Source organism: Coptis chinensis, chromosome 2 (assembly GCF_015680905.1).
Source record: "Coptis chinensis isolate HL-2020 chromosome 2, ASM1568090v1, whole genome shotgun sequence".
In the NCBI taxonomy this organism is placed as follows: Eukaryota; Viridiplantae; Streptophyta; class Magnoliopsida; order Ranunculales; family Ranunculaceae; genus Coptis; species Coptis chinensis.
This window is the reverse complement of record NC_141457.1, coordinates 63,383,094-63,410,626: the sequence shown is the minus strand read 5'-3', so window position 1 is coordinate 63,410,626 and position 27,533 is coordinate 63,383,094. Positions and strand designations below refer to the sequence as shown.

Here is a 27,533-nt window from a genome sequence, read left to right as displayed (position 1 = left end):
TGGTCTAGCGAATGAGATCAGCTCCTCTATAATTGGGTTGAATGAACCGGAGGAACCACAGTCTAACAGCATTCCCAGGTCCTATAACATTTTGTAAGGCCGTAAGGGCCCAACGCCTAACTGCTCTAACTAAAACACAATGTGGAATTCTCTTAGGTGTATTTGTTTCCAGCTGAAGACAAATGTACCTCGGGTACAAATGTTACCCGCATTGCTAGTAGGGTTGTTCAAAACAACGGGAAAACCGAACCGGGATGAAATTAACGGTTTTTAACTTTTTCAGTTCGGTTTCGGTTCTCAAAAGACAAAACTAACTGGTTAGGTCCGGTTTTCAGTTTGGGGTTCAGTTAACCAATATAAACCGACCCGAACCGGATATAGAAATTTTTAAAAAAATTATTACTATTTTTTTTGGCTAAATGGTTTATGTTATTGAGACAGTTGAATATTTGTTTTTTGTGATTGGCGTTATAACTTTTCAACATCAACATACCTAAATGGGCATCAATACTATTCAATATATTTATTAAAATTCACTTAGCTACTGATCTGTAAACCCATATAAGCTTTAATTTGAAGGAGCTTAATAGAATGCCCAAACCGACAACCGAAGGACAACGAAATTAGAATGAGGGTATACCAGTATACCACTCCACCTACTTGTTAGTTTGTATTTTTTTCGATGAGGGTAACCCGTTTCAAACACTGTTGGTACCCACTTAGTTCCTTAGGATGGGCGCTCGAGAAGATTCTGGTAATGTGCTGCACCGAACATTTAATAGTTTGTGCTGGCCTTTGACCTCGGCAATATAGCACACCTTAAACATGTTCAGAGTAAGTGTCGAAGCTGGTTGAACCATTGACTAAAAAACAATTATTTGTCTCGTATATTTTCCCTTAACATTCTAATACCATAACCTAGATTTGATGCAAGGGCGCACTCAGCAAACGTACTCTTATTGAAACTTTTCTTGAAGTCCCCCTACCAGACACCCCCAAAATAAAATGTTTCAGCAATCATTAGCAGTGGTTTTGGTAACACAGATACACATAATAGATACACAATAAATAGGGAAAGGAAAAAGAAAGAAACAGCCAACGACAAGCCCACCATCACAACAGTTCTAAAAAGCCAGTATCACCAAAAATATCAAACTCAAGCTAAATGCAAACTTTGAAGCGCTCTTGCCTTGGTGGTAGTTCCAGCTTCAGATTACATTTCTCAACATGAGATAATGTACATGTGTGAACCAAATCTTTTCAATAATGAAACAACAACGTTTTGCAATGAAGTTACAGAAAAGAAATCAGACTACAAACAAACTATGAGGGAGGCCTCACAAAGAATCAGCGAGGGACTCTCTTCCTACTAAGTATTTCCTGTTCCTTCAGGCGCTGTTGGAATCTAGCCAAGCGAGCTTGCAGGCTGACAAGGCTTGCTGCCTTGCGTGAGAGCACAAAACCCAGTTGGGCAACATAGTTGTCTATGAGGCTGCCTGGTTGATCCACCTCTGCTAACAGCTTCATTTCCTGATAAACACGCAAAAGAAAATAATACAAAAAAATAACATATCATTAGTAACTTTTCTAGAAAATTGTCTGTTAATTTCCACAACGCACTTTTGCTGAATTGGGCAAAACAAATTTTTATAAAACAACACTTTCAAGATTGAAGCATCCTTAAAGAAACATCACTCGCAGAAGCTTAGAAATCCTTGCTTCAAAAAATGAAATTCTGAAAACTTTCTTATATGCCCCCATCCACATCGCGCCCTGGTTGCCATTAGAAAATAATATGGTAGCACTTTCTTTTTCATGTTTCTCTAATGGCACAGAGATTACAAGGGAAACATGGTAGGATGTTAGCAGATAATAGTTCACAGAGCACACAATCAATTAGGAAAAAGACTCTGCTTATATGGCACAAATATTGCAAGGTAACTTTTAATTGGATATGTCAAAATCAAAGATGGGTTAAGATGTGATTATTTCTTGGAATATGTCGGCCCCAAATAATTAGATGGAGTGAAAACTAGATTAATTTATTGTAATTTCAGCATGGCATCAACGTTTTGATTTGATGGCATCATCTTCTATAGAAAATTTTGTTGTGTGACCTCCCTCCTACCAAGACTACCAAAGGCCTCAAATAAAGGTTCTAAACTTACTTTTGACCAGAAATATTTTGCTAAAACTTCTCTTATGCCAAGCGCAAATTAGAACAGATTTTGAAAGTAAATGTAAAAGAAACATGGCACTCCACTTACTTCACGAACAATCTCCATTGTGTCTTCAATTTCTTTTCTGTGAGCTGCAATTAGAGCCTCCTCCTCCTAAAGCATTAAAGGAGAGATTAATACGGTTTTTAAAGCTTGACTATAAACAACAAAGCAAACAAATATATATATATATATCCTCCTAAAACATTAAAGGAGAGATTAATAAGTGGTCTTTAAAAGTCAAAAGGAGTTGAGGTTGAATCTCTCTACCTCAAGAATTGCATTGATATCTCCATCATTAGGAGATTCAACATCGTATTGTCTTGTTCCAACACTGTTTGCATTAGAATCAGAAGCCTGTTGCTTGTAAGTTGGAGTTGGTATAGCAGATCCAGAATCATCTTTTCTAGACAAGTTAGTCTGCCTTTCAGGCTTTTCTTCCTTGGAAAATTTTCTGCGAGGTGGAGACACCTTTTTTACCTTCTCTGCCTCTACTGTATCACTTGAGTTTTGAGTAGAGGAATATAATTTGTTACTAGTTGAACCACCAATGGAACTTCTCGTGTCAACCCTCTCTCTATGGAGAGATCCATAAGTCACCCCACTTTCTTCCTTCCCATTTGAAGCGTAATTAGATGACAAACTAAAAGGTTGTTCCCTTCCGTTGAATGGGTAATTATGTGATAAACTAGGCTGCTGTTTTTCATAATCAGTAGTAGAACTATAGGAAAAATTATCTTTCTCTACAACCCTTTTAGACATGTCCATCACTTTCACTTCTTGAATTGGGTCAGAACCATCCTCTCCAACAGAAACTGGTAAAGAAGGTGCTGACGCAGATTCTCTTAATATTGGTGGCAATGGTCCTGGCACCTGATCTTTTTTAGAGTTCCCAGTCTTGGAGAGGCTCTTAACCCTGTGGAAATAACAAGTATTCTTTTTGATAAAAGTTACATGCAATATCGACATTGATGGTATTAACATATGCTACATTCAAATCAGAATTTATGATTAAAACACGAGGGAAGAGAAACTACACACCTGTCAGCATATCTCAGAGTATTGAGTGTATGCTCACACGAACCCGCATTTGGAGAAATGCAAGAGATCATAACAGTCTTTGAGTTGCCGACAAAAGAATCACGAAGGACCTCTGTGAGCTTGCTCCCACGAAATGGTATATGTATTTGGTCATTGTCGAGAGCACGAATACACTCTTTTAGTGCCAACAGGCTCTTATTAATTTCAGCCCCCTCAATCCTGCAACAAACGGGAATAGACATTATTTATAACCTTTTTAAAAAGGTAAGGGAGAATCTCTGAAAGCATTCTCTAAAAGCATATTAATTAATACACATGCTGTACAAGGGGGTAGCCACACCTTTCTCCCAAGGAATTCTAATATATGCATCATTTAAATAAAAAATATATAAATATACACAAATTACAAAATACAAAATACAAAATACAAAATACAAAATACAAAAAAGTGTGTTCAAGGATTACGCCATGAGGCACGGTTCAAAGCATCTTTGACATAACAGCACCGAGGCTATAACCTCAAATACCTATTTAAGATGCTTACGCGTCACACTATGAGGTGTATGCCTCGATTCAAGGTTTAAGCCCCCCATAAAGACCTCTTTTCAGTGTTTTTCTTTTACAAATCTATCCTTTTAAATTTGAATTTTAAAGATAACATACAAATCTATCCTTTCAGTGTTTTTCTTTTACAAATCTATCCTTTTAAATTTGAATTTTAAAGATAACATATAAGCATTACCGTTTTATACTTGGGATATTGTTATCAACTTTTGGTTAGAAGTTATGCATGTGCTATTTGCTACTCTATAAACTAATATTATTATTGCCTAGTATTCAAAGGCCATTGTTGAGATTTATAATCCCATATCAGGTATCTTAAGCCACACGTAATAATATATAAGTTTTGGGGCCTCTCATACCACCAAATGGTTTTAGGTTGGATGCCCGTCTTGAATATGGTATCAAAGCGGCTATTCACTCCACGTCAGCCATTTAAAAAAAAAAAACCCCACGGGTTCGGATCAAAATTCACCACATGTGAGGGGCTGTCTTGGACCTCTCCACTTACCACCAACTGGTTTTAAGTTGGATACCCAAATTTAATAGTCAAATCACTTATTGAGTACCTAAGGCCAGCCATAACATCTACTGTTCCTTGTAATGCTATGTCTTTTCTTTATTCTGCTGTGCAGCTTGACAGTGTCACTCACAAGGTAAAGCTTGTCTCAATAACTATTATGCTTACTCATGCACATTTTGGGGACAAAATAGGATGTAATTGATATATTGACAGAGTTACGAATATGCATCATATCATGATATCATCCAGCTGGTTTATGACTTGTGAAACCCAATTCTGATTGAAAAAGGAAAAAAATAAATAAAAACTACACAACCAGTAAAAATTATAAAGATGTGAAGCCCAAGGAAATAAACAGGGAATTTGTAGTTTGTCAGCATTACGATTTACGATAAGATGTAAGAAATAAAAAGCAGAAAACTCAATTAACATAGCATGGTGAACTGAAGGGGAAGAACATATAATCCTCGCAACTAAATGTAAATAGGGATAATTCATGGAGGAAGAACCATACCGTGTTTGTCGGTCGTTATCAGTTGTGTCAGCACCTCGCTCACTACCAGCAAGATCGATGAAAGAAATCTTCCCAACAACCTTCCCACTCTTAGACTCATTGGCATCAGTAACCCCCCTTCTAGATTCTTTAACTTCATTGTGCTTCTTAATGACAAGTTGTAGAATAGCATGAGATCTTGATGATTCTTCATTTGCACCAGTGGAACCAGTGCTTCTTGATGCATTCCCCCTTTCAATGAATTCTTTAACAATTTGTACATCAGAGACTTCAAATTCCTGTAGGCCCACAATGCACACTTGTTGCCGACCATCCTCTCTCATACACAGTTTCCTGGTAAGAACGGTTGAAAGATATTAAACACAAATAGTGTCTATACCAATCTATAGGTAAAAAATGCAGCCACACAGATGCACAAGAATTATTCATAAAAATCTAACAAGTTATCTCAAATGATCTATGCTTTGAGAGGATTAGGAGCCAATATTCAAGCAATAAGTAGTCTCAAACTTGCTGAACAAAACAATCAGTGGGCGGCTGTAATTTAGTGTTTAAAACCTGCCCAGTATATTAAATCAAAACACCCAATATGAGATAGCAACTTGAGTACAAAATCCATTCTTTTCAAGGTAAGGTCCAAAAAAATAGCTACCTAACACACCCCAAAATGACACCATCATTATCATGCACAAAGTTGACTTGATGGATCAAAAGATCCTAAGTTCATATACACTAATCAGTTACAGTACTTAAAAGAATTTTCCAAGCAAGCCAATACAAATTGCTACAAAATATTGTAACAGCAACCAGTAGTTCAGGGTAGCACTGTAGAGGGCCCGTGTAAAAAATTCAACCGAAACGATATTTCTTCTATGGTTCGAACTTCAAACACTTCAAAGATGGTAAATCAAAAGTCCAAATTCGGCAGTGCATAATCAACGATTCAAGAAAAGCAATACAGTATTTAGTTTGACAAAATTTTACTTGAATTCTTCGCATTTATCTTTTTCTTTTTTCAAAGGTTGAAAATAAAAGTACGAAAATCGTCCGAAGATAAATAAAAAAGTAACCAAAATAGGTCTCATAACAAAAGCTGACCTTCTTTCACTTAGAAGATCATAAAGTTTTCCTCCGTATATTTCAAAATAGCTGAGCCACAATTTGCACTTCTGACTGCGGTACGTTGGATGATGCAATAATCGAACAATATCTTCACAGGCTCTGAGAGGTAGAGGTTGCATGGTGAATGTTTTGCCACTACCTGAATGTTATTAAAAATAAAAAAACACTTATATCTGAAAGAACTGGAGTTTTATTTTCCAGAGCAACAGGTTATTTTTCACATGTCCTACTATAAAAAAAAAAGGATTATTTTCATGTCGTATCACACAGCTACACAAGAAGTAGCTCAAGATGCAAACACAAGTCACCACCATTTCTCACGTTGACATAACATAGCAAATGATGTTTGATGAGGAAGTAACAGTTTCAACTTTACAGCCAGACCATATATACAAGTTTTTGTTTCTTACTCTTAATAGGGGGAAACCAATCAGTTCAGTTTTTAGTTACATCTGCTTGACCAAGATGGCAAGAAGTGAACAAGAAACAGCAAATTTAGACACTGTTTCACGCAAAATTGCAAATGCATGTAATGCTAGGTAAACAAAGTAAAAGGCCAGAAAAGGATTAAAAAAGTACACAGAAACAGAGTGACAAATGTTGACATGCTAAATTTCAATACAGCCAGATATTGAGTCCAAGGTCAACTTCTGCTGAAGATTATGTAATATGTCGACCTCTCACATAAAATCTTAAGACCTAGGAAGTTAAATCAGAAAATGGTCCCGAGTTGGTCCAGGAGCGACTAGCAACTAGGGCTAGTCGGTTGGGGATTAGTCGGGATTAATCGAGGGTATGCCCCAAAGATATTTTTTCCTTTGCCCTAGATAACATATGATTAAAAGGAAATTTTAGTTAAATAGAAAGAGCAAACCAATTCACAACTGCATCAGCTTTATAATATTTCTGGAGGAGAATAAAATATCTTAAAGAGTTTTAATTGGCGAACCGGCCGAGTTAAAATTGGGATTAATCTGAAGCTTGGCTGATTAATCGGAATTAAACGGGGGCATTTGAGCTCTGATTAAATTGAGGATTAACTGACAAGATGGACCGTTTGAGTAGTGACTAGCAACTACTCAGCAATTGGTAGGGGGGGTTAATAACCGACCAATTTGATAGCCCAGCTTAACACTAACCGAGTTGGCAAGAAAGATCTCATGGCCATACAAGTAATTCCCAAAAAAGATTGCCAATTAAAAGTTTAAAACCATTATGTGCACAGCATGATGTACGTGCAAGTGGATATCCAAATATTCGAATCCGATTCAAATTCGTATTCGGAAAATCGGATGTTATCCGAAAATTTCAGATTTGGAGTCGGATTCGGATACTAACATATCCGCATCCGATAATATCCGATCCAATTTAAAAAATTAATAGTTATTATATATAATTAATTTATTCATTTTTTATTGTACAAAATATTATATAAAATCATAAACTAATAATATAAAACTATAATAACAAAATAATAATAATAAATGACAAATATAATATTTATACTAGTTTTTATAGTGGTAAAATGAATTATTCAAAACAAATAAAATTTTAATTAATTTTAATTTTTGGATCAGATATTATCCGATATCCGTTTCGGATATCCGAAATCGGATTCGGATGATTTTTTTAATATCCGTCGGATTCGGATTCGGATATCGGTATAAATTTTCGGATTCGGATTCGGATACAGCCATATCCGCATCCGAACCTATCCGTTTGCACCCCTAATGTACGTATAAGCCATGTGACCAAACTTCAAAGACCAAAAATAAGAATACAATACATGAATATTAATGCTAGATGCACATGTAGCATACAGCAGGTCAGAGCACACCGACATGTTCCAATTTCTTCGCACAAGCGAAATGGAGGGGTATAGGCATTTGGTGTATATTTATTGTGGAGAATGCCAATGGGCACAGACTATTTCCATTACTGAATATGACAGGAAGCAAAGTCTGTTTACACACCTGTCTGACCATATGCAAAGCATGTTGCTTTCGTTCGCTGAAAAATGGCAGGAATAATTGGCTCTACAGTAACTCGATACACCTGTTCAATATGAAAAGCAATCAAATCTCAACATAAAGACAATGTTTTGGGGGGAGTGGCGAATGTATAATCTGGATGATAATTTTGCAGTCAGTAGATACAATCATACAAGTTCGAAACAACACTATGTGCTTTAAAAACAACCAATGGGTTATTTTATCTCGAAAAAAAAATACAGAGAAAAACTAAACAACATTCTGCATAATGAACCTCAGAAAACTCTGAAAAATGAAACATGGTACCTCATCATTGGAAACTTGTTCATCCAAAACAGCATCAAAACAAAACTCATGCTTCTCCACATATGCAGTCAAGTCCACCTTTCACATAAGAACATAATTTAGTTACTCAATCTTACAAAATCAACTGATAGGACTTTGATTGTCATCTAGCATAGATCCCAATTCACATCCTGCATTAATTGAAGAAATCTGAATAATCACTTTTTTGTAGCAGCAGGGAGAATACAAACCTTTAATTTGGGCTCATGAACAGTTAAGTATGCACTTTCATATACAGATACAACATCATCCTCTTTACGGGACAGCTCTTTCTTGTTCAAAGGTCTTTTACGTACCTGGAGCGCATTAGAAAGTCAGTAAAATAAAATTGATGGAAGAGAGAGAGAGAGAGATCAATTATTGGATGGTGATAAGCACAATATCTGATAACTAATGAACATTAATCCAATTCTAATTCAGAAATTAAATGTTGTGTGTTTAAGAGGGTATTTGTTGTTTATCTTTATCTCATTTGGCAGCTCTGATCCAAAGTTTTTCAGAAATGAATTTTATAAGAACCGACTTCTTAAAGAGTGGTACCTTATGACATTTTTAAGTTCACAAATGTAAAAAGAATCGCAAAAAATTCTCCCAGCCACATGTTGTTTTTCATCTCCTTTTCGATTTTGGCTGTCCACTAAATAACTGAACATACATACCATGAATTGAGGAATAGCTAAGTTACATTAACACAGATACGTGTGTCCATATCCGACACGAATACGAAGTGTCTAACACAGAGAAATATAAAAAATTGGGGTATATCAGATACAATATGTGTGGATAGTTGGATAATTATCCGACAAGGATTATTTCTAAACTATGGTGTGTTCATGTAACATAGAGGAATAGTGAATCTCAACCCAACATCTATGGTCACACTTAATACAATGGAATCCTTACCACCTTTTCTAATTCCCCCTTCATAAGTATGATGGCTGTACATTATAGAAAGGGTAAACCCAGTGCACGGAGGAGCTCCCATCATTGTGGGGTCTGGGAGGGTCAGACTAGGCAGCCTTCTTACCACGATTTGAACTCGTGACCTCCATGTCATAATGGGGCAACCTCAACGTTGTGCCAATGCGGGGCCTCAGTGGTACAAATTTCTTTGCATTTACTTCCAAAGCAGTCCTAAGATATAGTGTGCAACAGGCTTACGTAAGACTCTCAATGGGTAATTGAGATTATCCACAAAAAATTGACACCACAGTTAAACATTTAATAACAATACATAACAACTTTAAAAATAAAATGCTAAAGAGCTAGAATTACTACTGAAGAGGTAACATACCACAACTTTGATCTTAGCAAGGTTGCTTTCCTTTGTGGTAATCTCTTTTTCATTTGTTTGTAATCTGTTTGAGACATCAGCTACTTGTCCTCTTTGCTGCCTGCTAGTCTCTGCATCGAAGTCATTATCAAACCCTCTTGTAACAGGAGGCATGAACGGTGATGGCTCAAAGGATTCTGGCATAACATGCTGCCAAGTAAAATAATAAGACATCATCATCACTAACACAAAAAAAAAAAAAAAAAAAAAGATAATGGTGTCGATCAAATCATTTATCCTTCATCATTTTATAGCAAATAATCTTAAAATTACTGCTACAACAAAGAACCAATTACATTCATTAAACAATAAACCAAACTCCAACAACAAATGGATAGAGATATGAGTAAGAGAGTAGGAAAGTTAGGCACATAACGAAGAGCATACAAACATGTTTCTTATTCACAAAGATAAAAAATAATTAAAGGCCAATAACAAATGGATAGAAATACGAGTAAGAAACTAGAAAAAATATGGTACATAATGAAAAGGATCAAGCAAAATTCTTTTTAGAGAGGAAGAAATACCGAAGAATAATACTAAAACTTAATTAACAATCTTTGGGATCTGTAGGATAGGTGAATCTCCATTTCACAGTATCATAAGCATCGGATACACCTTCCCTTGCATATAATACATAACAATCTTTTCTACTATGAAGATCCTGCTGAAAGAGTGTCCCCCAACTGATTGTCTAATTATACCTCGTACATTCACTTCATTGTATTATCATGATAATATTTTGATTAGCTCATATCAAGCATGTGGCATACTTTACAATAGGAATTCAAATATCCACAAACCCTAATATCATCAGCTTTTCAGATACTAATCACTCTTGTATTCTAACTTCAAGAAGCTCTAAAGTTTACCACCATTCATACAGACCACGCATTGGAAGTCCATTCCTTACATTAACAATGTAAAAAACTAAAAAAGAGTTTTTTTTTTTTTTGATAAGTAAAATTTATTGATTAGGATGTAAAGAGGATACAATGTGAGAGAGAAACTCACTTACATGATACACTGACTTTACACTGGAGGACCACACACATCCCAAGTCCTAATGCCCGTTATAAAGGACTACTTAGTTAACACACCCCCACAAAGACCCAACAAACTACATTCCGAATGTTGATATGAAATCCCAATTGTCATCCCTATCGCTAGGCTAGCGAAAACATACTATTACTCTACATAATCATCTTCATGTTCCACGTCCATGTTAGACTGATAATTGTCTAAACCCAGCCCCATCGTTTTCCCACTCCGGCACTCCTCGCTATTATTTTCATGTATTTCCCCAAAGAGTTTGATGATATCCCCAATTTGCCTGCTAATGGCACAACCATGTATTTGATCCAATTGCGCGAATCATCCGTGTTTCGGCAATTGTATATTCTTTTCGCAATTGCACCCATATTGCCTTCTTTATGATTTTCATGCCGCACCCTCAGAGGATGATCATTCAGCATGCTATTGTCATTTGATCCAGCCTCTGCCCCTGCTCTACCACTGCTGAATAGCTCAGCAACATCCCCTTGTGATGCGGCGCCACGAACAACACTACCCCTTGGCTCAGTCTCATTCACTCCTATAGTAGCCACCTCACCGCCTTCCTCAATAACTACCCCAACCTCATCAAACATTCTATCCTCCCAGTTAATGGAAGCATCGTGCGTGCCCAAAACACTACCTCCCCCAACAGTCAACTCCCCTCTAAGAATCGGGAAGGCTGCATGCACACCCAATTTCCTCTGTAATTGTTACTTGCTCATCCACAGCTGGTGTTTGAACTTCGATGGCTCGTTGTTCATCCTCTAGTCTTTGAAGAGCTTTGTAGATCTTCTTGCGTTGATACACCCTTTCGTAATGTTTAGATTTTCGCTTTCTCTGCGAGGCAGATATCTGGAGAAGACGATCTAATTTGTCTAAGATGCATTCAGTAATTGGATCTGGACATAGAAGCCCACGTGTATTGACAACTTGTGGAGTCAATTGGGCTGCTGGGTTGAGTCCATCATGAGAATAATGCTCCCCGCTAGATAAAGATGACATCACAGTTAAGTTAGATTCAACTCTATGAAACACAAAGCTTTGCCCAGGCCCAACTATAACAAGACCATGTCTAATCTCTTGACTTAGAGATCTTTGCTGATCACGTGTCTCCAAATAATCCTTTCCCTCGTGCAGGTGGCCCCACTCTTCTGTGACAACTGTCCCCTCAGCACAATTCAAATTCAAATTCAGTTATGATCTGCTACTCCTGTGCCTTCTAATCTTAAGTCACACCAGTCTTGTTCCTCCCTTTCCCTACGACCAGACTCTGTTTCAATCACCAATTCTTCTTCTTCATCTACACTCCTACCCTCAGATTCTCTTTCAGCCACCATATCCCCTAGCTCCCTAGCAACCACAGGTGTCGACTCCCTATTTGACAGAATCAAATTAAAGTTTGAGGAATCTTCACCTGGAGTCTCCGCCACCACCGATGCTGTACCATCTGCTACTATGTTTTGGCGCACCCTATCTTGACCACCATGTCCTTCTGCAGATACCCTTTCAGCTGCCATTTCCTCCCTGCTTCCCAAATTCAAAACCTCGATGGAGTATCTCCTCCAAGTCATGGATACCCAAGCACCATCTTCACTAAACACCACATTTTTCTCCTGATCACTCCCTTTTCCTTTCTCCTTCAAAGCCAAACCTTTGCAAAACAGGATCTTCCCTCTCACATTTTCCCAGCACGGATCGTCATTAACGAACCTTACTTGCATATTAACCAAGATCCGTTCATTCTCACCGCATCCTTCCTCCTCATCCACCTGATTTTCTGTGCATTCTCTCAATTCCACTTGCCCCACCCCTTACTGATTCATTATCTCGCTCGCCCCCTCCATGAATCAACGCTTGCAGATATGATCCATCCCCCTTTAGTCTCCCCTCCTCCTCAGTGTTGTTCCTCTCCATATCCACAACCCCAAAACCTTGTTTACTTTGAATTGTAGCTCCTTCTGCAAAGCCTTTAAGCAATGTAGCAAATTTTCTCTATCCCTCACCATTTTCGATTTCCGGTACGCAAAGGTATGGCCATACGACCTTGAATCAAATGTAAACAAGCGGTACACTTGTAAAATCAAATCTAAACGATATTACCACACCTACACACTTGAATTCTTCCCAATAAAAAATAGTACTACTGTATATATGCTCCTATGAAGTGTTCAATAACAGATTGGCTACAAGAGTGCAACGCGTGATTCACCAACCTTCCCATGTTCTAAAGTTGGCAATTTGCAAGTGCAGATCGTTCTCCATTTATATTTTGACTCGTTTCATTTTGTGTGAATGACCTGACTCAAGCTATCTAATCATCTCATATGCCTTCACAAACAATAGGTTTTCCAGTAGAAATTGATCAATTGTTTCTGGAGTCAAGACTAATTGCTCAAGGTAGAAGGCACCGAAATTTGTCTCTCACCAACAAAACCTGAGCATTAGGATTCAAAAGCCGTTGTTCCATGTCACCTCATCCTTTTAGTCTTTTGAATATCAAAAAGCATCCATCCAGAAATTTGCTATATCTGATAAGTAATAGGCTTCCAGCTTGCCAATGTTACCACGTCTGCTTGAATTAGAATCAGTCATAAAGTAGAAGATCATAATGCATGTCCTGAATTCCAATAATGAATGTTTAAAAATCCTGACTTAGAATTCCTGCGATCAAACCTTTTATTTTCAATTTTTTTTAATGTAAGGGATGTATATCCATCATCAACCCTCTTCTAATATTCATAAATTAAGGGCGTACTTGACTTAAACAGAGCTTGACAGTTTAAACATTGAAATTGACTCTTAAATACAGGGAGCTCCATTCCAACAATGAACATTTGTCAACACTCAACAACCTCTTGATAAGGATGCTCTTCTAACTACTCCTTTTAAGTCTTATTGCCACTCCGTGTGGGATGCACAGCGGTACTTTCGTGCATCCTTTCTCTAATCTATTCCAATATTCCCTAGGTCTCAAATCATTCCCTTGCTTCTAAATTTAGGCCAGTTAGTTTCACCATTGCAAGCAAATTTATTAATGAGAAGCAAGAATACGGTGCTCTTCGAACGAAAGACAAATTGCAAACAATAACCTAGGCCAATTAGTAAATGAAGGTGGCATTTTAGCAGGCGAATGGACTGTGGGACCAGGCTTAAAGCACCTTAGAAGGGAAACTTCTTCAAAGCATCCGCAAGCACACATTTGACATAAGCAATTGAAACAAATCCCAAGACACCTCCCAAGCCTCTCCGTTGTGATAATATCATAATAACATAAAACCCCTATCCATACTCCAATAACCATCTCCCACCTTGACGCTTGTCCACTACCTTTCCCCTTCATTCACAACTCCAGGTCTCCATCGAATTCTTCTTTCTTTTGTGCTAGATTACCTTTTCAACTAAAGGTGCCTCAGCATTCCTGCTGCTTTAAGACTGTTTAGACATACCTCCACTCAAGAAAGACCGAGATCAAACGCATATCTTTCTTTGTTTGCTAAACCAGAACCTTATCATTCAAAATGCACAGAGCAAGGGAATGAACAACCAAAATGCATAAGCCTCAAGCACCCCTTTTACAACAATTTCTCTCTCAAATCTTTAGCTTCACATTTCCACATCTCAAAGTGGTCCACTACCATATGGTTTCATTTCTTCATCACCAAATTCACAAGTGCTGGAAACAGGATTAAGGACCAAAGTAAGACTCCCATAGCTAAGAAAAGTAGGTTGTGGTCACCATTTAATGCTTGCTAGTATACCACTCTTTTGCTCCAAATTTTGTAGTTCTAGTACTACTTTGGCATGTGATGTCTTCCACTGTCAACATTGTCTAGGCATCCACTACTTTGTGACGCATCAGTTATCATGTGAATTTTTGAATCTTCAAATATCTTTTATGACATACAGACCTCCTGTGCATGAACTCTATTTGTTCTTTGGTGGTGGTCTATTGTGTCATTTGGATGTATGCAAGACCCATTTCAGACGTTCTGATGTTCTACATCCCTCAACTCACATGCTCACCTTTTAGCGACAGAATCACCAACTCTCACTACTTAATAGACAACCATTGACCACAAGACTCCATATTTGCATCACATCTAGGCCTTCTGATTTGTCCCTTAAATGGCCTCAAAATTCGATCCAAACCCAACAAAATTCGACATTGACTACTTTAAGGCATCAATGTACTTGTTGTCTCACATTTTTGAAGTAATAAGAACGTCTTTTTACAAAATATTTTAATGTTAAAAAAATCTAATATGTATCCAAGAACTCGCTCTAGCCCCCACACTTCTTTATTGCTTATTGCTTCAATGCAATAAAGGAGTATGAACATTTCGATGAAGGCCTTTGCTTCAACTTTAATGAGCTACTTACCTAAGAATGCGTCTAAACTCTACAACAGCAACCAACTTCTATCCTCAAATGAGAAAATCAAGTACCAAACTCAATATACTACAACTCCACAATACGCATTGGCTCGAGGATAAAACAATTCTAAAAAGAGTAGCAAAACTCTCTGCCATGTAAACTCTTTTTTTTTTTATCGGTAAAATTCAATTCATTAATAATAACAAAAAGATATAGTGTTACAAATAATAGGCTAAATAGCAAGGAGCTACTCAATGCCCAAGAGGATCCCCTATGCCCGGTTACAAACCCTTTTATAGTACAAGGGTATCCCAATTACAAATAAAGTTTTGGTAGGTCACCCTTTTGAAACATGGGTTAGCACATGCCCAATCGTGTAACTCCTCTTTGATCCCTTCCACTACCTTGTGGATGTCTTTCTCTAGTTGCTCAAATATTCTTGTGTTCCTCTCCTTCCACAAGTTCCAAACAATAGCTCTAGGGAGGTGATCCGCAATCCATGATGCTTTGTTAGAAAGTGGTTGTAGTATGAGTTTATTACTTAGTGCTTCTTTGATGTTAGAAGGTGCCCTCCAAGATTTAAGGAATGATGAGAAAAAAGAGTTCCAAATATTCTTCGAAAAGGCACAAGTAAAAAGGAGATGATCCACATTCTCCTCACTCACTTTGCAAAGTGGCAAACATTGTGGAGTTTCATACCTCTTCTATTCAAAACATCAATGGTTTTAATTCTCCCCAAGAAAACAAGCCAACAAAAGAAAGTCACTTTAAATAAAATCGAATCCGCCCATATCTTTTTGTAAGGAAAATCATGAATTATCTCTTCGTCTTCTAGGTTGTGCAAAGGCATACTCTTTAGCCAACACATGATAGAACGACCGCACCGAGAACTCCTCTTTGTTGTCCCACAACCAAGTCCTTCTATCCACCTCGCCAAACTTTTCCCTCCTTATAAATACTAGCCAAAAATGATTCATAAGATTCAAGTTCTCAATCATTTAAATCTCTTCTTAAAGTCACATTCCACTTAACACTTTGTTTCCTTCGTTCTATGTAATCCAACACCAATGCTTTCTTGTTAGTGGCCAACACGAAAATATCACTAAAATTCTCCTTCAATGATACTTCACCTACCCAAATGTCTTCCCAAAATGAAATAGATTCTCCAGTGCCGAGTATATAGTTTCATCCATCCACAATGCCCTTCCAAAGAGTATTTCCATAAGAATTTGAAAGTTCTTTTACGATCCATTTGGTAGCCCCCTCACTATATTTGTACACCACCACCCTTCGCCACAAATGCTCTTCTTCCTCTCCAAATCTCCACAACCATTTTGCCATCAATGCTTTATTCATGAGTAAGATGTGTTTGCACCCCAAACCTTCCTTATCTTTAAAAAAACAAAGTCGATCCCCACTTCACAAGATGAATTTTATTTTCTCCACCCACATTACCCCATATAAAACCCGTAAACAACTTCTCTAGTTTCTTCACAACCGATAGGGAACAAAGAGAGAAAGTAGGTCGGGATATTAGACAAAGTGGACTCCTATAAGAAATATATTTTTATATTTGAGGTTTTCCGGTACAAGATAAATTATTCTAATGCTTTATTTATGAAGTGAATTCATTTCAAGTCAAGATACTTGTAATCCACAATATACGGGAAACATAGGGGGGTGAGCGAATCTGGCGTCATTGTTTTATCACTTTCACGAGATGATCTGCTTAAGCTTGAACAATTACATAGAACAAATTTAATATGAGCGAACTACAATACTATTTTTTATTTTAATTTTTTATCAGCAAAACAACATATTTAATGATAAATTGATAATGATGCAGTGTGAGAGATTCACACTACCAGAAGTAAAAACATGCATACACAGGCTAAGCCTCAACCAAAGAATCCCATCTAAACATGAGATTTTCCAATTTGAAACCCCTAACAATTGGAAAGAAAGACACTCAATCTCACGTAAGTGTTTTACATTTGACAATTAGCTGCTAAACCCTCTCTACAGTGAACTACAATAATCACTATGTGGGTCCTCTTTCATTTAAAAAACCATTTCAAAACTAAGAATCTTGAGAATCACACTACATTAATTACAAACAACGCAATGAGCATTATTCCACAATTAAAAAAAAACACACACCTCGGTAAGAAGCAGTTCTGTATCGTCCATTGCATGAAGATCCAAAAGTCCAGCTCCAAAGTCCCCTCTAAGTTCAGGCGAATAAAACCCATCCACTGTTCCCGAACTCTGCGCAGTTGGAGTATATGGTTCCGAACCCGACTCCCCATTCAAGTTAAGATTCCTCAATAACTTAAACAACTTCTGCTTCTCTTCAGCCGATTGCGCTCCATATCCCTTCAATAACATACAGAAAATTTCATTCTCTTGTGATATCAGTAACGCTAATAAAAATCAATTCAGCGATTGTATACCTGCATTAGGAGATTGGGGAGGAAGCGATGGTCGATACCAGTGGTGGAAGCCAATGGAGAAGCGAGATGTTGCAATCCGGCGGACTGAAGCCAACGAGCCATAACGGCATCACCAGCGTCACTATTGTTAGGTCCGGCACCAGCAGCAGCAGGGTGGTCATACAGAGAAGCCGCCGCGGCAGCGGCATTACTCTGTTGCATATGACCACCCATTTGTCGCTGTGCCCTTCTTTGAGGAGCCAATTTTACTATAATAAATTGAAATCCAAGATCGAACAACACAACATTCGTAAAATCTAAGATCCAAAAAATGAAACTTTTAATTACTCAATCATTTTTATTTTATTTTAAATCCAAATCTAACCCGGAATCAATCACTATATATACACATATGTAATAAAGATACAAAATTTATGAATGGAAATGAGATGCGTACCAGATTTAAGTTATTGGAAAAAACAGAGATTCAGATCTGAGTGAGATTTGGGGATTGGAAATTTTGTTTTTTTGGTTTTCGGTTGGGTGAAAAATGTGAAATGTTTTTTTTGGTTTGGCAAAGAGCCTGCACGCGGGAGTAGCCTCCTTATTTATTTTATTTTATTTTAGGGAATTACTTCTCTACCCATGTTTCTTTATTCATCGGCGAACCTTTTCTGGGCGGGCGATCCGGGTAATTATGTTTTCATTACGAGGGTATATATGTTTCTTATGAAATGTGGAAATGTTTTAATGATTAGTTGCGAGTACCAAATATATTTCTTTGAACGCACGTTGAGTCGGGAACATTTAACTTGCCGACCAGAGCTGCTTCACCATGAGAACTCACGTGAAGTTGTGATTACGTTACCAAATCAACACGTGGACAACCAAGAATTTTATTCTTCTACCAATATCCCACTGGTAAAGTATATTTCAGAGTTTGATGCGAATTTTGCCTTGATTATCAAATTATAGGTCCAATACATATCTGCAAACACTGCAATATATATAGTGTAATGGCGAAAGTCCACCCCAATAATTTTAGAACTCATATGATAAATGCTGCAATTTATGATACATTGCTTTCGATGAGAAAATAATTTTTTGTTCAAAATCGCTAGAGTTGACCTCACTTAGCAAGTGAAACATAAAAAGTGCTTTTTATTAGGAAAAAGGGTATTAGACAGAGAAACAACTTCATAAAATAAGAAGTATATTTTATTTTTAAAATGATGATGGTCACTAGTTTGGATTAAAAAAAATGTAGGGAACTATGATATGATATAGACGTTGATTTTACGTTGTTAATTCAATATAGGATGATAAAACTTCTCCCTTGATTTTATCTCTTCAGCTTTTTCTTCAAGTCATTATTTAATTAGATTCTGATGCTCTTATTTAACTTGAAAGGATTCATCTATTATAAAAAAAAAAAAAAAACGGATTCATCTATTATGTTAATGTTAAAGCCAGTGGTGGTCTCATTGGGATATAATTTTCACATAGTCTAAGATAGATTTGGTAGTTCTAAGTGAAAATACTAATTTATTTAAATTTCAAAACCAAAGATGCCCAATATTTAAATTGACCAAATCTACAATACTCACAAGTTTATATGCATCTCAATGCGCAACAAAATTGACCGTAGATTTGCCATCGATCATCACAACTATTAAAAACTGGGTAAAAACTGAAACTGGAATAAAACGACATAAATATGTTTTTTAAATCTAAAATGGAACGTCTCCTTGCCTCTGCTCCCTTTTCTCCTCAAACATCTTCTCCTTCGTTCCTTCGTAAAACCATATCTTATCAATTTCATCAATAGAAAGTGTTGTTGCCTTGATTTGAATTTGTTAATTAGAGATGGTAAGCTTGATGAAAGTGCATAACCAATAAATGCAAATTTAATATTGTTCATAAGCTTCTAATCTAATTGAACCCAATGCAAATTTTTTATTAAAACTAGAGTAAGAATGTATTGAAGTTTAGGGGAAATAAATAGAAATGACTATTTCTTATGAAAAAAAAAACACTCAGTAGAATATATATAATTTGATAAGTTCAACTTTGTTGTTCGTACATAGTGAGTAGATAATTGAACATATCACTAAATACGATGAATAAACTAGTTATCTGAGTTTGATGATACCTTTCAAATCTAAGGGTAAGAAAAAATGATCGCAAGAGAACATAGATAAAGAAGAATAAGATATTTGACAATATGAGTCAAATGTTATGGCGAGAAAGGAGATTGAAAATGAAGAGTTGGGCAGAAAACGATTGAGAAGGCATACTACCGAGAAGAGAAAACCACGAAGGGGAGAACTCGGAGCTCAAAAGACGAGTGAGGGTAAATCTGATAGTATCATATCAAACTATCAATTGTGCGATTGTATGGTAACCTGACCATCTGGTAATACAGTTTGGTTTTACAAAAGAATTTGCACATCGTGTGGCCCATAATTGTGCGAATTAAGTACATTAAAGGGATTGTGCATGGAAGAAAAGCTCATTTAAATTAAAGTTCGTAAACTTTTTGCCCAGTGGTTGTTCCATTTTCTTCCTAAATGAAAGGCACGTGTGTGTTGTTGCTAATGGCTCAAATAGCTAGCTTGCCTAACCTATTTATATACGAGCATCAAATCTCAAATATAGTAGGCTAGGTAGCATATGGAGCTTTGTAGAGTACAACTACACTTGAAATATCCTTAGAGGAATATAGCTGGGGAACATAATGGGTATGTGCACATATCTCTTAAGTGAGCTATAGGATGGGCACATGTATTATAGCCGGGTTGTCCCTATAAGGATACATGAGGTGTGGTGTAGTTGGACTTTACAAAACTCATTGTGCTGTCATCAAATTTGACATTTGAAAAATACCCTTGAAAGTATTTGTATAAGAGCAAGTCCAATGGGAGGTTATATGGGTTGTTAAAAGCAAATATAGCACCCCAACCACAAAAATGTCATTCCAATGGTATTGCTAAAAGGGTCTTAAATTTGGAATGAGTAAAAAACTCAACCAAAGTTAAGACCTTCGCTAGCAGCTGTTATAGTAAGTTAGGGAGACGGACATCATAGTTTATGTCGTCCATGTGTTAAATTTCGACGGACGACAGAAATTGTGCTGCCCGTCCAAAAAAATTTCAACTTAAAAGCAAGTACAATAGAGAGCTGCTAAAAGGCCTTTTAGCTTGCTCAGCCAAATTTGGCATCCCAAAATAAAAAAAACCAATCCAATCGCATTTTTTGTTTTGAAGTGCTAAATGATACGGACGAGATAATTTATGCCGTCCGTCTATTATTTTATAACTTGGAGCAAGTCCAATGGGGGGCTATATGGGCTGCTAAAGACAAATATAGCACCTCAACCACAAAAATGTCATTCCAATTGGACTGCTAAAAGGGTTTTAAATTTGGAAGGAATTAAAAACTCAGCCAAAGTTAAGACCTTCGCTAGCAGCTACTATAATAAGTTATGGAGACGAACGATATAATTTCTGTCGTCTGTGTGTTAAATTTCGACGGACGGCATAAACTGTGTCGTCCGTCCAAATTTTTTTTTACTTAAGTTACAAAATAATAGACGGACGGCAGAAACTATGTCGTCCGTATCATTTAGCAATTCAAATTAGAAAACACGATTGGATTGGTTTTTTTATTTTGGGGTGCCAAATTTGGCTGGGCAAGCTAAAAGACCTATGTGGTACCTTTTAGCAACCCAATTTAACAGCTTTTCATTGGACTTGCTCTAAGAAGATTATCTCAGGAATATTTTGGTGACATATTTACTAACTACGTTGCCCATCGGGCCCATTCACTAACTATTATAATTTGTGGGCTTGCTGCACATTCCTTCCAATAAAAGTCTTGCTTTATTCACAAGCAAATGGATAGGGACTTCAGAGTTCAAACCCAAAATTCATAATTTGTATTGTTCTTCCTAATTTTACCCATAACGAAGTCCATCTTGAAATCTATGGCACTATGAGAGAATGAGACGTTGATAATAAAGCCGGCAAGATTTACTAGAGAATTTTGAACACCGGTGAATAAAATTCTGGACACATGGACCATGACAACTTTATTTTAACCGAACACATGGGCAATAAATTTAATTTTAACTGAACACATGGGCCATCTTACTATATTAGAAAAATACGGAGTAGGAGGAATAGTATTTTGGTGTTCCGTTATAGGGGTAAAATGGTAATTATCTGGTCTTCAAAGACTTAAAAAACAAAAATTGATGGTATAATGGTAAATATTTGAATGTTTAAGTCTTAAAAATAAAAACGGTGAGTCAGGCATAATAGTGTCCACACATTATTATTATTTTGTTGTTATTTTTAGTTTTTTTTTCTCTCTTTTATAAACTCTACTAAAATAAAATAATTAAAAAATATTAAAAAAAAAAAAAGTTGTGTTTTTTTCTCTCTCCAACTGCAGACTCCATATATTCTAAATATTTTTTGCTCACGGCACGTGCTGTTTGCTAGTGTAAAATTAACTTTAAGTGAACAAGCAATAGTGTTCTTGAACCAATTTTACCAGCTTCACAATATGTTCCTAAGACTGTTCATCACTTCATCCTGGTGAACACCGTAAATGCTTGGAATTTGGACACATCGACTTTTCTATACATTAGGGGGTGATAACCTCCTCGAATCTGTCTTCATTTAATCATTACTCTTTACTTTGGGAAAATATATGGGTTACTCAGCAAGGGATATGTAATTAACGGTTGTAAATAACGGTTATAATGATCTGTAAACTTTTCCGTACTTTTTTCGTGTCTGTTAGCGAAAAAAAGGAGAGTAAAGTTTTGCTACAATGATATGAGTTAAGAGCATGAATAGACCTCAAAAACACCAAATTTTTAGACCAAACCAAACAAACACCAACAGTTTTCAGTCCAGAGATTCAATACCAAACTACGCTGCCTTGCCTTCGGATAAACAACGCCAGAATAGCCAACGCAGTTTTCGAAACACCACACTAGAAAGCCTACAATTTAGCCAATGCAGTTTTTGAAACACCGCACCAGAAAATCTACAATTTAGCCCAAACACCGTGCCGTATAATTTAGCCCAAAACCCACATTATTATAAAGTTGACATTGTTTTCTGAAAACCGTGCCAAAAAACTCCACAAGCCAGCATGGTTTATTGAACACAGCGTCGTATGTTACAATATCAAACCGAGCCAATTTGGCGTTTGGTTTGGCATTTTTTTGAAGTTTTTTTTATCTGGTCTCTCACCAGACGATTTTTACCAAATTTTTAAGATTTTTTTTTTTTTTTTGGATAATAACAATGAGATGAGTCAAGGACTTGGATAGGGGTAATCTCACCAAAACGGACGCAAACACTTCACAGCAAAAGTTTATGTGCGCCGTCATACTTTTGGTAGGACTTTGGTGGTGGAAACACCTGCCAGATCCTACAATCTTCCCCTTCGTTTTTTGCTGGAATACAATCTTCCCCTTCGTTTTTTGCTGGAATACAATCTTCCCCTTCGAAGTTAGAATTCCACCCGTAGAAGTTCAAAAGTTTGCAGGGAAAACAAGAATAGCCATCAAATCTAAGCATTCAATCTCCAATGGACACAAACTTAAAAAAACAACCATCAAATCTAAGCATTCAATTTCCAATAATACAAAACAAAAAAAACACAACCATAGTGGACTAGCTAAATAGTCTGCCACGTTCTTAACCTTCCACTCGTTGTTATTTTATATGTACATTAATAATGAAATCGTTCATAATGCATGATGGAAGCGATTAATGAGTCTTAAGGACAACAAACAACGGTACAATAACGGTTTGAGATAACTACAACATCAAGAGCAAAACCAAATGGAGAGCTGTACAGGAAACAAAGGAATCTCTAACTGGTTATGCATGCACTACTTAGACTAAGACCATGAAAGGAGTGTCCTGCCATAAAACTGTAGTCCTCTTTCAGACACCTATGAATGCTCGACACTGGGACTCCCAATGTTCTTTTGCTTGTCTGATCCTTTCCACTCTTTCTGACTGGAGCCGCTCCTTCCAATATTCACCACAGCTGTCGAGAGTCACAGAGCTTAGTTAAAAGCTAATTGAATTAAGGAGTAACATAGAATGTGACGAGTCATAACGAGTCATAAGAAAACTGCACATGTTCTAACCAATGCAAGGGGATCTGATGTAACATACCTTCGGCTTAATAGAATGTTTAGCTCTTCTAAATGCACAGCACCTTCATAGACTGCTGCCTGCATTACGTGTAAGATAGACTTCAATACTCCATCAAATCAGGTAATTTTATGTAACAAAATTGTGTCAAACTTTTGGACTAAGAAACTTCAATGTATCGTGTCAAACTGTTGGCAAGGAGCTATAACGTATGCACCATGTCTATGAAAAGAATTTTTGAAAGAAGATTTTTTATAGGCATCAGTAAAATACTACCCCAGCTGTCATATTAGAAACAACAAATTGTGACTAGAATAGCAATCGCTACTTACCTCTCGACATAAAGGGCATTTTGCTCTAGGAAGTGCTGCCTTTAGTCCATCAACAATGGTTACTGACGCAGAAGAGCAAGCACACATATAGCAGAAGATATGTCCACATGTCAATGAGACGGGATCAAATACAGTGTCCTATAACAAGACAGTACGACGAATTTGTCACTTATAGGTTCTAATAAACATCATTGACAGAAAATTTAATTAACCCCAAACAAGAATCCTACATTCTGTTTGTCAAAGAATATGGAATTGCCCACTATTCCATTGAGCGACAAGAGTCAATACACTCACCAAGCATATGGAACAAGTCAATTCAATGTCAAGCTTAATGGAATCAAACAGAGAACAAGAGAGTAATGGCTTTTCATCTTCAAACTTGAGTGAGAATCCCTCGAACAGCCCTGAGATTGTCCTTGCCTTGGTTTCCCTTAAATTAATGTGGAAGGCGATCAACTCACAGAGCCATGGCGACTGAAGAATCTCAATATGCAAACTTTGAGCTTGTGATTTGAAAACCTGACCTTGCTTACAGTAATGGACCTGTACTCCAAATAAACGTAAGACATGAATATAGGTTACTGGACAGATTCATACAAGAACTGAAAGAAAGGATGCATTTAGATAAGACAAAGAACCAGATGTCCTTTAGCACACCACAGCAAACAGATTTAGTAATGCCATCATCCAGGATTAAACACCAGGTAATTACCAAAAGTGTATTAGTGCTGTGTTAGCATGTGCATTGATAAGATCAATCATCCTCTTTACTTGACATACAAACCTTGTCGTATTTCTTCAAAATTTTCCGAATGGCGATGGCATTGATCATTGCATATGTAACAAGGTCTTTTCCTTCTTGAATCAAGTCACCGTGGTCTTTTCGTTGCTTGCTTCTGAACCACACTACGTATTTTCGGAAACCTGAAGCTAAGTGCAGGTCAAGCAATTTCTGCGCACGCTCGTTAAAGCAACCCACTATGGCAGACATCTCATTCAAAAGGGAGGAGAAGAAGGTCCCATCGCACACTACACAATGTGGAAAGGATTGATAAAATAAACTTTAGGCTGTTAGGAATTGGTACAGATTTATGAATGAACTACATGAGAACTGAGAGGAAATGGGATTAGCTGGTTCTGGGACCTCAAAATTTTTATATGGTCCTACACTCCTATTCCTAACACCAACCACATAATAGAAACACCTACACAAGTAATAGATGCACAGAGAGGTATTACATTAATAAATAAGCATGATTAACTAAATAGGTAAACTTAAAGAGATAATTGAGAGGCACATGACAGTATGACACATAATAGCTCAAAAAAGGACAAATTATTAGAGCATTTGCCAAGTTAATCAACATAACAACTAAAGCACTAAGTACGAACAATGAAAGTAGCTTCTCGTTTCTTGACGCCCCAAGATTAACTGGTCTTCACGCTATTTTTCTTTCAATACAATCACCGAAAGGACCAGAAAACCTAGAATTCGATCGAGATAATAAGAATTTTCATCAAGGATGGGGTTCTTCTAACAAGTTTGAAAACTTTTCCTTGGATGAAATTTGAGCTACATAAGGGGGGATTCAAGGATTTGGTACTTGGCAGAAAAATTCAAAGTGAATTTGAATTTTGGTAGGATTTGGAAAACACGCAGGGAAGGTAACCTTATTTCAAATAGGCGAGCACATAGAAATAACTAAAATAACAGAACAGTTCATAAACTAGTTCGCCATGTTAAGCTGTTTAATTTACACAGGCCTAAAACAACATATAAATAAAAATAACCAAGAAATCCACATGCCATTTTTTTTATATTTAATTAAAGAAATCCAAGCAACGATTACGATTTACAGATATTACATGATGAACAGTTAACATCTCCACAATGACTTTCTAATCAGATATTAATAAGCGATTTTTTGGATTCACACTGCTGTATTTATGAGAAAAATAATCAGCTTTATAATTGTGAAGTGTACAGTTGAAAAAGATGGCTCATGATTTCAACAAATAGAGATTAATTAACTAAGCCAATATCAACAACTTAACAAGTTCTAGAAAGATGTGATCCTTGCAAATTAATTCAAGCATGACTACATTCTGCTATTTGTAAAAACAACCAAGAACCTTTCTTATCATTTTAACTACACAGGCATCAGACATCAGTTCAATCTTTCTTTTAACAAAATGGAACAAGTAAACAACCAAATCAAATGAAAAGCAAAATAACATAGGAATCTTTCCAAGCATTCAATATAAAGAAAATATAACTAATTTTCTGAGATCTAAACAGACTCAAAATTTGAATCAAACCCCAAGCATCAATTGGAAGAACCCCAATGACTCAAAAAATGAATAAATAATCTCAAAATCCAAACAGAAAAAAAGTCAACAAAACTACCTAAATCCTTTCCCTTACATCCAAACAGACCCTTATAGTTTGGAAAATTTATAAATCCAGAAATTCACAACTAGAGAAAAAACAAAACGAATCAAATTCTATAGCAGTCAAAGCAATCTAATAAAAATAATAAAATTCTTTCATGTACCTGGACATTGGTGTGGACAAGAAGAAGATGAGTTTTCAGGAACCCCACCATTAGTATTCTCCAAATCTTGAGATTGAAGATGACTTCTGCACTTCTTCAAAATCTTTTTCAAATTCTTAAAACCAACCCCTGGCAATTCATTCTGATGATGCTCATGCATGTACTCTTGGTATGTCTTGCAGAACTTCATCTTCTTCTCTCATTATTTGTTCTCTCTACAAACAAAAAAAAACCAACAATATAAATCTAGTCTAGACGACAAAATAGTAGATTCTCTGATTTCTTATAACATAAACTGAACCAGGTTTAAAGTATGTGTGTCAGTTGGATTTTACCGACATATATTATATGGCTAAGGCTCTTTTTTGGGCCTATACTGTGAAGTTGCTCAAAAAGTCAAGGCCTTAAAGTTTGTGTTCTTTTTTACCAAATTGGATAAGTTTAATATGTAGCTTGGTTTGCTCCATCACTCCTACGTAATGTTTAGCCAACTTGTTATTTGTCGACGTCTCGTGGATTATGTCAGACTGTAAAAAAAGGAAAAACAAAATGAATTGAAATTGAAACTGTTTAAAATTCGTTTTTTTCACCTCATGTATGCGGATGGTTAATTGGTTACTCCAAGATATGGGATAGCACTCTGGCTAATCAATTAAGAAAGATAAATCACAGTTGACACATGACAATTTATCTATGTTCGATCGTCATAAAAGATTCCTTGTAGTACACAGTTCCAAATGATCTGGGGCGGCTCTGCACTCAAGAGGAAGCTAGTTTTTTTCCCGATAAATACTCAAGTGGAAGCCATGTATGTAGTTCTTATGCCAAAGACTTTTTATTGGTGACTAAACGACCTGCCAAGGCCTCTAATGGTGGGAAATATGTTCATCAAGTGAGAATTCCTCCGTCTAGGACTTCGATGTCATGTCTAATCTGCCCCCAAAAGA

The 27,533-nt window shown here is 36.6% G+C and overlaps 2 protein-coding genes across 4 annotated transcripts; both read right to left on the bottom strand.

The window, feature by feature from the left end:
- Positions 1 to 1,138: 1,138 nt before the first annotated feature.
- Positions 1,139 to 18,110, bottom strand: KINESIN-13A (P-loop containing nucleoside triphosphate hydrolases superfamily protein). 2 transcript variants are annotated; one of them, XM_086589497.1, is made up of 13 exons: positions 17,969 to 18,110; positions 17,533 to 17,828; positions 17,240 to 17,455; positions 9,611 to 9,799; positions 8,508 to 8,612; positions 8,278 to 8,355; positions 7,954 to 8,035; positions 5,957 to 6,119; positions 4,859 to 5,191; positions 3,261 to 3,479; positions 2,490 to 3,135; positions 2,268 to 2,333; positions 1,139 to 1,530 (listed from the first exon to the last, which is right to left on the bottom strand). In XM_086589497.1, the coding sequence occupies exons 2-13, from the start codon at positions 17,743 to 17,745 to the stop codon at positions 1,348 to 1,350; spliced, it is 2,493 nt and encodes an 830-aa protein (XP_086445623.1). In that variant the 5' UTR covers positions 17,746 to 17,828; positions 17,969 to 18,110; the 3' UTR covers positions 1,139 to 1,347. The 2 variants fall into 2 exon arrangements, with proteins under 2 accessions (XP_086445623.1, XP_086445624.1); XM_086589498.1 differs by having other exon boundaries at positions 17,533 to 17,780; positions 17,969 to 18,106.
- Positions 18,111 to 23,130: 5,020 nt separating this feature from the next.
- On the bottom strand, positions 23,131 to 27,432 carry NLA (SPX (SYG1/Pho81/XPR1) domain-containing protein). Of its 2 annotated transcripts, XM_086589496.1 has the most exons (7): positions 27,177 to 27,432; positions 26,587 to 26,801; positions 24,816 to 25,060; positions 24,326 to 24,574; positions 24,029 to 24,166; positions 23,718 to 23,776; positions 23,131 to 23,586 (listed from the first exon to the last, which is right to left on the bottom strand). In XM_086589496.1, the coding sequence occupies exons 2-7, from the start codon at positions 26,774 to 26,776 to the stop codon at positions 23,481 to 23,483; spliced, it is 987 nt and encodes a 328-aa protein (XP_086445622.1). In that variant the 5' UTR covers positions 26,777 to 26,801; positions 27,177 to 27,432; the 3' UTR covers positions 23,131 to 23,480. The 2 variants fall into 2 exon arrangements, with proteins under 2 accessions (XP_086445622.1, XP_086445621.1); XM_086589495.1 differs by lacking the exon at positions 27,177 to 27,432 and having other exon boundaries at positions 26,587 to 26,901.
- Between the last annotated feature and the right edge of the window lie 101 nt (positions 27,433 to 27,533).

Coding starts and splice junctions, on each gene's coding strand:
- KINESIN-13A (XM_086589497.1), bottom strand. CDS start 17,745: ATGGGTGGTCATATGCAACAGAGTAATGCCGCTGCCGCGGCGGCTTCT. Junction 9,800..17,239: donor CAGAACTGCTTCTTACCGAG/GTGTGTGTTTTT, acceptor TTTACTTGGCAG/CATGTTATGCCAGAATCCTT. Junction 3,136..3,260: donor ACTCTGAGATATGCTGACAG/GTGTGTAGTTTC, acceptor TTATTTCCACAG/GGTTAAGAGCCTCTCCAAGA.
- NLA (XM_086589496.1), bottom strand. CDS start 26,776: ATGAAGTTCTGCAAGACATACCAAGAGTACATGCATGAGCATCATCAG. Junction 24,575..24,815: donor TTTTGAAGAAATACGACAAG/GTTTGTATGTCA, acceptor TTTGGAGTACAG/GTCCATTACTGTAAGCAAGG. Junction 24,167..24,325: donor TGACTTGTTCCATATGCTTG/GTGAGTGTATTG, acceptor GTCTTGTTATAG/GACACTGTATTTGATCCCGT.